This window comes from Carya illinoinensis, chromosome 12 (assembly GCF_018687715.1).
Source record: "Carya illinoinensis cultivar Pawnee chromosome 12, C.illinoinensisPawnee_v1, whole genome shotgun sequence".
Taxonomy (NCBI): Eukaryota; Viridiplantae; Streptophyta; class Magnoliopsida; order Fagales; family Juglandaceae; genus Carya; species Carya illinoinensis.
In genome coordinates, this window is record NC_056763.1 from 19,671,180 (window position 1) to 19,682,080 (window position 10,901).

Here is a 10,901-nt window from a genome sequence, read left to right on the forward strand (position 1 = left end):
GAGGAGATATTCCCCTCCCGAACCACTGGATTGGGCCTGGCCTGGGCAAGACACTAAAGCCCATCTCGGCCCGCATCACTCCTTTCCTATAGCCCAAGAATTACCAACTAAACCCGGTTCACAAGTTATATTAGAAGAAAAGGAATACATCTCGTAGGAAACAAGAGGGAGGAGACAGATGGGATGCGCCGACTCTGACACTCTCCTATAATATTTAGCATTAAAAGATCTCTGCTGGTAAGTAAACAAAGAATATAAACAATCCTCCATTCTTTAACGGTAGGGACAAGAAGTGATGGCACCGATCACCTATCGTAGACACACCACCGAAGGAGCAACGCTGCATCAATGACGTCACTTCAGACGCCACGCCGTATTAAAGACCATAACTTTGACAACTATGGGAGTCACACGTACTCCTGACATAAGGTACATAATGTTCTTCCGATACCTCATATAAGAGCTAAATTCCAAGTATGAATAATTTTTTCTAAACTCTCAAATTCTTTTATAATTCTCTTAAAAAAAGTATTGATTTTAGCCTCGGAAGCTCCCTGAATTACCGCTTAACCTCATTGTGCTTGCAAGTTGCAGGTAGAAATATCCCAGCTCAAATTATTAGAACTTAGCCTAGACGTACAAAACACGTCGTCATCATCACACTCCATTGTTTAACGTTGAAAGGGTCGTTCGTTTTCCATTTCCACTGTCAAATGGCAACATTTTATTCAATGGAGGCGGAGAAACAAAACAAAACGCCCCGTTTTTAATTAAGAACGACACAACCCCGCGGCAATTAATTAAATAATTATAGCCAACAACAGCAAGATTCTCAGTTAATTACCACCCTAAATGCACTTAAAGGTGAAATGGCAAATGAGTAATATCCTGTGAAAACTCAGACCTAATTGAGTCGATCCCCTCTTCCCTCTATTCTACCCTTAAACAGCTCCGTTATTCAAATAATCAAATTTTCCGCAACATATTGATCTCTCCGCCAATCTTCGTCTGCAGAACATTAGTTCAATCTCTCTCTCTCTCTCTCTCTCTCTCTCTCCGCTGGAAAAGTTAAGGACTGTGTTCAAATGGCGACGTCAGCTTTCAAGTCCACGACGAAGAGAACTCCGATAGGAGCCTCTTCATCATCCACCGACGACTCCGTATCCTCCGATCGGAGCTCATCTCACCGCCGCTCTAGAAGCCTGAGCAGATTCTCGCGCCGGCTCCCGGAGACGGCGGCCGATGATTTCGAATACCACGTTCCGGCTCCTAGAGGAAAATTCGTGAACACGGTGAGGGGCTCGGGGTTCCCTGAGATCAGCCTCGACGACCTCGCCATCGAGTTCTTTGGCTCCGGAGATCGAGGCCGCTCGGGTTCGAGGAGCTCCGAGGCAGTCCCTCTGAGTGAGTCCGGCACGTCGTCGTCGCAGAGGCGAGGGAGGTCGGTGTCAAGGCAGAGCTCGAAAACGGGTGGAGATGGGAGGGGCAGCTTGTGTAATACCTCCAGTGGGGGAAGGGTAGTTCCGGAAAGTAATTCGAGGAGGCGACGGTCTGTTTCGGTTGTTCGCTGTCAGATTAGCGATTCCGAGGTGAGATATCGCTTTGCATTTTATTTTGATCCTTTTTTAAGTTTTATATTCGAACTCGAACGATTTGATTTTAACGGACATTATTTTCTGTAACGAAGATCTTAGCTTCATTGCGCACTTATTTGGAATTTGAATATGCTAACTCAATTTTCATTTTCATATTCATTCAGCAATATAACGTATATACTAGGCTTTGTTTGAAAACTGAAATAGGATTTGGACTTTACACTGGATAGAGTGTAGCCTTGAACATGTTGTCTTCAATTTCATGCTTATGTCGAATTGAATTATGTGGTTTAATTTTCAATTCTTATACTGATTTATACGCATTTATGTAATGTATGCACCCGGCTTCGAGTGAGATAGGATACGGACTTAAAAATAATAAAGTATAATGTTTATCTCACAAAAAACTGGGGTAAATGTAATGGTGTGTCTTTGATATATACATATATGTGTGTGTGTTTAGTGTTTAAATAGCTTAGTAGCAGTACTGTGATTATCATTCTTGTGATATCCTAGAGGTTTCTCATTTGGGATATTATGAAGTGATAACTTTGACGTCCTCTTTTGATATAATTACGAATTCCAGTGTCGAATGAATATACTTATAGCTAAGGCTACTTTGGATAATATGATTACCACAATTTTTTTTGGTTGTATAAGATGATATTCTTCAGTAACTCATGAGACTTTACCGTTGCATTCTTGCATTGAAAGGACTGGAGGAGATTGAATTTGAATGCTTTTCTATGAAAAATGATAAAAGTTTTATATATCCTGTTTTAACAAATGCTTTTTCCTAGTAAATTGTGTAAGAACTTTTTTAGTTTATCCAATGTTGAGTTTTATAGATGAATACTATCATGGAGAATGCTTTATTATTAGTGGAGATGAATTTTACCATATTGTTTTCCTAAACAAGAATATGTAATTTTTCTTAGCTACATTGAAGTTGGAGAAAATATTTATCTTGCTTATGGTTATATATATTTTTCCAAATAACAGAGTGATCTAGATCATTCTCAGAATTCTAGAAATCGTGCTAATCTGAAGAGTTTTGGTAATGCAAACAACAAAATGCCATTACCCCATAGGCCGGCAGTTTCAAATCAAAGACAAGTATTGAGAAGGTCTTTTAGCCAAAAAGATTTGCAGTCCCATGATGGCTATTCTGTAAGTCTTTTCCTTCTCTTATGGCTTATTCCTTATCACTTTTGTTCATCTTTGTTGAAATCTATAAAGCATTGGGTTTGGGATTTTGTAATAGGGAAGCTCACAGACAAAGACAGGCTAATGCTTGGGTTGAGACCACACATACCTTAATTGCCTTAATTTTAAAGTTCTCTTTAATTCTGTTAAAGATTTTTTGCATCGAACTTGTATTCATAACTGACCTGAATTTAAAACAATGTCTCTTTAACTTCAGAGCCAGTCTTCTGTCCTTACTGATGATGAAGGAAAGGATGCTCATTCCAATAGAAGTGGTATTGAGAAGAACATGCGGACATTTTCTGCCCAAAATAAGGTTTTTTTATTTATTTATTTTTTATTTTTATTATGTTAGGTGTACAATGATGGTTATGCAATCACCACCGCCTGATTTTTATATTTTACCCAGACCAAAGAAAACAAAGTTATATATTTTCATGTCAATCATTTAATGTGTCTACTTTTTCATTCATCAGGTAGAGCGCCTTGCTTTGGATGACGTTAATGGTGAATTTTATGCAGCAATGCGCGAAGAACTTATAAATGCTGTGGAGGGGATCAGAATGGAACTTGAGCAAGTCTGTAATTAATAAATGCTGTGGAGGAGATTGATGTTCTTTATCCTACATGTGCAAAATTTGGTTCATTCTTTGATCTGTTTGCTGAAACTAATTAGTGCGTCTTGCAACTTACTCAGGCAGCAGTTAAAACGAAAGAATCTCTTTCAGGAGGTGATAATTGCTTACAACCAAATAATTCCAATGTTCTTCAGGCTGTTTCTTCAATCAGAAAGAACTACTCAACAGTATTGGAGCAGGTAATTTCAAATTATTTGTCCTGGTAATTTCACCCTGGGATATCCTTGAATATGCGAGATGCACACACCAGGAGCTGTACTATTCATAGTGATTGTTGTTTTGGAGTATTTGAGCAGGTTTATCTTAGTAAATTACTCCTGATTGATTTCTTGACATAGATTTGGTTTTGTTGAATGTTTTAATTTTTACAACTGTCTAAACTTGTGTTGCAGTATTGAAATTCTATATTTGTGCAAATAGTACAAGATCAGATGTTAGAGTAAGCTAAGGGTCTGTATGGCAACACAACTATTCTCAAGTATTCTCAGATGTTTCCTTCCCAAACATCACTCAAATGCAAAACACTTTTCAATTTCAAATTTTCAAATTTTTCATCTAATTATTACAACTTTCCTAAACTCCCAACAAAACACAAAAAAATACAACTTTTTCAAATTTTAAAACAAAAATAATATTTAAACAATTTTTTAACTTTATAATATTTTTATTAAACTTTTTCTCTATCATTTCCCAAAACTCAATAAAACATTTTAACTCAAACCATTTCAATACTATTCACAGATATACTGAGACATTCTAAGTAAGGGAGAGTTCGGTCCGGTCCTTAGGAAGTTCGGTCCGGTCCTTAGGAAGTTCGGTCTGGTCCCAGGAAGTTTTGTGGACCGGACCGGACCTATTCGGTCCAGGGTTTTCCCACCCAAGGGAATTTTGTTTAATATTTATGTAATTATATTGTGATATATTTAATATATATACATATAATATACTATTATATATGTATTAATATATATTTTAGTAATACGCTAATACTATTAGTCTATTAGTATATGGTAAATTAGTAATAGTTATTAACTTATTTATTATAACTAATAACACACTAGTACTAATACTATAACTAATAACTATATGCAATAACAGTAATACTATATGTAATAGACTAGTATTACTATATCTCTTCAAACTCCACACATTTATTAATACTCTATGACACTGTGTAATACTATATTAAATAATAGTAATACTCTTATTACTAATACTCTATGTAGTTGTACTAATACTCTATGTAGTTATATTAAATACTATATTACTAATACTCCATGTATTTATAGTGATTTGATACTAACATATTACATATTAAGTTCTTATTATAAATTTATACATATATGATATATTATAATTTATACTATAACTCTTATAACATGTTGATATATTAATATATACTAGTACTGTATATTATAGTTAAGAGTAAGACATTAAAGAATATAATAATACATTCATACTAAATATATATGGTTATACTCATAGTGATTTAGTATAATTATATAAGTATTAATTATAGTGATTAGTATAACTATATAAATTATAGTATAGTGATAATTATAATTGATAATATAGTAATAGTTTATTAGTATATAGTAATAAATTATAATACTATTAGTCTATTAGTATATAGTAATAGTTTATTAACTTATTTATTATAACTGATAATACACTATTAACTTATTTACTATAAGTTTATAACTATTAAATAATTTAATATATATACATATAGTATACTATGATATATATGTATATATATATTAATATATATATTAGTATAAATATAATATTATTAGTCTAATAGTATTAGTACAACTGTATAAGTATATTGTATAGCTATATATTAGTATTAATTATAGCGATTAGTATAACTACATAATAGTATTAAATATTAATAGTATATTATTCGTATAGCTATATATTAGTATTATTTATAGTGATTTAGTATAAGTATATTAGTATAACTGTATAAGTATAACAATATTACAATAGTCTATATCAAACTATTAGACTATTAGTAATTTAGTATTCTTTTTTTTTTTTTTTTATACCATATTAGACTATTAGTATTAGTATAAATATTAATATTAGTATATAATTATAAATATTAGTATTAGTTAATAATTATATATATTTTATTATTTTACATTTGGTCCGGTTCGGGGTGGAAAACCCCTGGACCGGGACCGGACCGGACCTATCAGTCCAAAAATGTCCAATCTGGTCGGTTTTGCTGGTTCCGACTGGCTGAATCTCACCCCTAATTCTAAGTATCCAAATGAACCCTAACTGTCTCTTTAAATTGCTGCATTCGGCATTCAGTTCATATTTGTGTTGGGATGGTTGACAAATGTGTATTGAGTTGAAATTATTTTTTATGTTTGTTCATACCAAGAATTTTAGAGGAGTTACTAGTTTGAATTTTACTTGAAAGACTATTTGGAATGTGACAGCATCTTCAGAGGAAGTTTTTGTTATTTGGATACCCACATTGGGGGGAATTCTTATAGTTTATAATCTTCTAATATAGAAGACAATTGACGTGGACTGGTGTTTGCACACAAGAGAAAGGATAAGAACATCGATCATTTGTTGATTCGTTGCTATGGAGTCATGGTCGTTTTGTTTTTGTGGCATTTGGTATGAAATAGGTTATGCCTAGATCAGTGGTTGCTTCAGTGTTGGCGAAGGAAACCTCGTTTGTACAGGAACAAATTTGGAATGTGTTTTCATCTTGTGGACTATGTGTAGGGAGGTAAATAGGCAGACTTTTGAGGGGCATGAGCTTTCTGCTGAGAGAATTAAGTCTGGATTTGTGTTTTCCTTTTTGGATGTTGGTAGATGGATATAGTGACTATACTTGATTTTTGGATTTGCCGTTTATCTTATTGTTACCTAGGGAATACCAGAGGTGGCAAATCGTGTTAATGAGTCGTGTTCGTGTTCATAATATCTCCCAAAAATATAAAGTTAACTACATAAGTCGAAAATTACAATCCAAACATTAAAGACACCAAAATTACAATCCATAGGAAGTGTGGGAGGCGGTCATGACTCGTGAGACACTCAATATATCTGAAGATGAATGTGAGATTGTGAGGGAGTCTGAGTTAGAATGCGGCAGGAGTAGGGTTTTTTAGTTTTTAAGTATAAGGGTAAAAATGTAAATTTAACTTTTTTAATGGATCATAACGGGTTGACCTGTTAGTGACCCGTTAAGATAAAACAATCATATCTTAACGGGTCAATCCGTTTTGACCCGAAATCGTTAAAGTTAAATCCAAACCCGCTTTTATCTTGTCGTGTTGGGTTAATGGATTGTGTCACATATTGCCACCCTTAGGGAATATTTTCATGCATAGAATCTGTATACTCCCTCTTATTGTTCGATTAAATTGTGCTGATCAAAAAGTATATTGATCATCTGTGGGCTTAATCAAGAAGGTAGTACATCTTTCTATCAACTTTCTAAATGCTAAACAGATGCAATTTTCAAATGGGCCCACTGCATTATGAGTTGCCTTCCATGTGAAAAGAGCCCTTTTTAAGTGCATTTTACCTAGCATCTGAAGTGATGGATCTAATAATTAACTTAAATTCAGTCAGAGAAGCGTAAAAAGGATTTGTTGGCCAAAATGGTGTTGGAGGAGCATCGTGATCGGGAGCTGTCTAAGATTGTGAACAAATTGCTTCCTGATCCAAAGAAAACTGCTGTGGAAAAACCTTCACAAGCCAGAAAGGTACCCTCTTTTCCTGCACTCTTGCAGGTTGTGGGGTTTACCCTTATTTACAGTAAAACCTCTCTAATAGTTTGATTATTTTCAAATAACTCTCTCCCTTTGCAGAGGGTAAAAGCAAGTTGACTTTTTAGTTTATATGTTTTTTGCCAGAGGAGTAATGACAGAAGTAGGATGTCAAAGTGTTTGACTGAGGAGGCAGAGAAGTATATTGAGGACTTCATTTCTAACGTTGAGGATACTGACATTTCATCTCTTGATGGAGAAAGGAGCGATACAAGCTCATCTTTAGGAGGAATTGTAAAGCCGGAAACTCTTCAGAGTCCAGCTGCTTCTAATCCTCTTCCCGTTGAAATGGATGGGGTCGTTCTGCCTTGGTTGTCCTGGGAAGCTAGTAATGATGCTACTCCTCAATCATGCAAGAGTAAGGCAGAGCCTCCCGTAACTCCAATCAGCTTATGGGATGCAACTCAGGTACTCGTTCTTTTCCCGGTTGTGATTCTTTTGGGATGGGGTGGGGTAGAGGTGATTAGGTAAAGACCTTCTCAGAGATTTGAATATGCTTTCAATTGCTTTCATTTTGCATAAACATGCCTCTTAACATACAGTTCTTGCTTCATGGGCTGTCAAACCATGCCTACTATTAGTTTCTAAACCTAGGCTTAAAGAAAAATCTATTTGCAAGCTCGCTTATTGGTACAGAAAACACGTCACTAATGCAAATGACCGCTGCACCAGCTGGCATAAAAAATGTGTTGTTTTTTTAATAACTGTAGCCGGTCCTACAGTAAGTAGTGTATTTACACACCGGTGTGTAAGTAGTAGAACTCTTACTTGTATGTTTGTTTCTTTGTAATTATTGTAATTTTTTCCTGTGATTCGTTGTTCCCTTTTTTTTACCCGACAAGTAAATAAACCCGAGACTCATTTTTCCTTGAACCACATTAATAGGAAGTGTCCAGTGCACAAAATCAAAGTAATCGTTCCGCGAGCAGTCGTGGGAGCTGGAGCCCTAGGGTTATTCCTGGCATATCAATGTACCTAGGAGAAGACGCATGGAATAAGTCTGGAGAACCTGGTAGTTATGGTAGCCAATCTTGTTCCAGTGAATCGAGAGGATTATGCTTTGACATGGATGATTATCTCAAGGTCCAAAGCAACGAAGATTGTCTTTTGGAAAGATGGAACCAAACCCAGAGAATCAATTCAGGTGGTCTTCTGCTTTGTAATCGCACGTTTTCCTGGATATAATAATGCCTTTCTTTGTAGTTTTCTTTCCCCACATTCTACTTTGTACAGATAGTTTTATTTATGAGCAAATCTTCTCATTAGCTGGTTTATAAATTCTACACCACACACTTGATGTGGCAAACTGGATTCATCAATTAAATATAAAAACTCAAAAACCGACTTCAGATTCTTAGTGCCTTGCGTGTAGAAAATTTGATGAAAAAAAACAAAGTGAAAATCAAACCAATCCAAAACCGAGATTGAGGAGAGGGAGAGAGAGAGCTCGAGGAGAGAGAGGGCTTGAGGAGAGAGTTTGGCGAGAGAGATCTCTTGATGAGAGAGATGGGGGTTTGGTGAGAGAGAGAGCTTGATGAGAAAAAGAACTTGATAAGAGAGAGAAAGGGTTTGGTGAGAGAGAACTTGAGAAGAGAGAGAGGGGGTTTGATGAGAGAGAGAGCTTGAGGAGAGAGAGTGAGGTCGAAGAGAGAGAGAACTTGATGAGAGAGAAGGGGTTCGATAAGGGAGAGAGCTTGAGGAGAGAGCTCGATGAGAGATTAGTTCGGTGAAAGAGTTTGAGGAGAGAGATTAAAATAGATATAGTGATGGGTCTGATATTTAAAAAAAAAAGAGTTTTGCTACACAAGCACAGTCGCGTACTAATCTGTGTACCAATACTGATTTATTCATACTTAAAATTTAAATCAACATTATTTTTAATAAAATCTACTTTTTGACTAATCATATCACATTAGTACACAATTGTCCTTACAACTATATTTTAAAAAAAAAAAAAGACCATATGAGATGAGAGGTGAATAGTAGCTGATGTATAGCATAACTTTTTATTTATTATTATTATTTTTTAGAAAGAACATTCATTATGGTGCATTAAGTACGCATTTTCTCTCGTTGAACACGATTACTTGTGCTCCTAATTACCCGTGTCTTCTAGTAAATAAAACAATCCCGCCTACTCATTTTCTTGCCTAAAAGAAAAATGCATCCGATTATCTAGGATTTTGGAGCTTTTTTACTTTTATTTTGGCCACTCTTTTGAGTTAGTGATTATAGTGGCATCTGATTTCCAAGCTACCTTGGTACTGCGTTTTGATTTTTCCCTAAATTTTAGCAAAAGAGTTAAGCAGGAGATCCGGATTGGGATAGGCTAGAATAGTATCATCTGGTATAAGAGCCTCTTAAGGAGGGGTCTAGACCTCGAAAAGTAGAGAATTTATTCAATGCAAACTTGAATAAAAGCTTAACCCCAATCCAGTTGAGGATAAAATGGGGTACAAGTATAATGAGTGCGAGTTACTTCTCATTAACGTGCATCACTTTGGATTCAAACTCATAATCTCGTCTTTCAAGCCACGTGCAGGTAAACTTCTATATTTACCTTGGTTGATTTGTGTTATGCCTTGGTAGAAAGGCTAGAGCTTCTCTATTCTCTAAGTCTCATGGCTTATTACTAGGTGCTTCCTTTAAATCAGAGAGGATTTGGAATATAGTGGTTGAAAAGATGGAATGCATATTGACTTATTGGAAGAGGTTGTATTTGTTTAAAGGTGATAGATCCAGTTTGATTAAAAGTACTCTTTCTAATTTACCCATCTATTTTCTATCATTATTCTTGTTCCCCACAAATGTTGCCAACGGTATTGAAAAGCTACAATGAGAGGTAAATTGGTAAATTGTCAGTACTCCAATTCTTGGAGGTGGATTGAGAATTCATAACTTGCTATGTAAGTAAATAGATTCAAAGTTTGGAGAGGGGGGAGGGGAGGGGGAATGATGCTTAAATGAGGTACATGGAAAGACATTAGAAAATAAATATTCTGAGACATGAACATATTGTGATGGGCAACGGTTTTGTGTCAAATTTTTATGACAAATAGTGTGGCGAACAAAGCCTCAAAAACGCATTCCCTACCATTTTTGAGCTTGCACGAGCGAATGATATAGCGGTAGTTGACCTCTTGGTCTTTTCTAGTGGCTCCTCTCAATGGAATGTATATTTCATTAGGGCAATCTAAGATTGAGAACAATGACCCCACCCATAAGAAGAAAGTTTAAAAATAGGATAGTTTAAGATCATCCATTGTTGTCTTGTAGTTCTCGATCATCTCTCTCCTGCCAAATACACCAACACATACATATAATGACCATTTTCTAGATTGCTGCCACTTGTGAATTATCCTCTAGCTTATAAGGAAATCCACCGATCATGACCCATGATAATCCTATTCCTGTAAAAAAAATATTCCACATGCTCCTGACCACCTTACAAAGTAGAAGCAAATGATATATTGATTTACCATTTTTCTTACACATGCAACATTAGTCCAACACTATTACTCGGAGTTTACTTAAGTTATACGTGGTAAGAATCTTGTACAAGCATGTTGTCCTGACAAGAAAAAACTGATTCACCATTCACTATCAAATTGTTAAAACTTGGTGAAATGACCTGATAGTGAATCTACATTTCTTATAGG

The 10,901-nt window shown here is 35.4% G+C and overlaps 1 protein-coding gene across 2 annotated transcripts; it reads left to right on the forward strand.

The window, feature by feature from the left end:
• Window positions 1-959: 959 nt before the first annotated feature.
• On the forward strand, window positions 960-8,514 carry LOC122290469. 2 transcript variants are annotated; one of them, XM_043098197.1, is made up of 8 exons: window positions 960-1,589; window positions 2,598-2,765; window positions 3,019-3,117; window positions 3,278-3,379; window positions 3,499-3,618; window positions 7,042-7,179; window positions 7,330-7,650; window positions 8,128-8,514. In XM_043098197.1, exons 1-8 carry the CDS (start codon window positions 1,086-1,088, stop codon window positions 8,425-8,427), a joined length of 1,752 nt encoding a protein of 583 aa, XP_042954131.1. In that variant the 5' UTR covers window positions 960-1,085; the 3' UTR covers window positions 8,428-8,514. The 2 variants fall into 2 exon arrangements, with proteins under 2 accessions (XP_042954131.1, XP_042954132.1); XM_043098198.1 differs by having other exon boundaries at window positions 2,619-2,765.
• Window positions 8,515-10,901: the final 2,387 nt, after the last annotated feature.

Excerpts from the sequence above, each read along its gene's own strand:
- LOC122290469 (XM_043098197.1), top strand. The coding sequence starts at position 1,086 with ATGGCGACGTCAGCTTTCAAGTCCACGACGAAGAGAACTCCGATAGGA. Across the intron at positions 2,766-3,018 it reads AGTCCCATGATGGCTATTCT|AGCCAGTCTTCTGTCCTTAC; the intron begins GTAAGTCTTTTC and ends CTTTAACTTCAG. Across the intron at positions 3,619-7,041 it reads ACTCAACAGTATTGGAGCAG|TCAGAGAAGCGTAAAAAGGA; the intron begins GTAATTTCAAAT and ends ACTTAAATTCAG.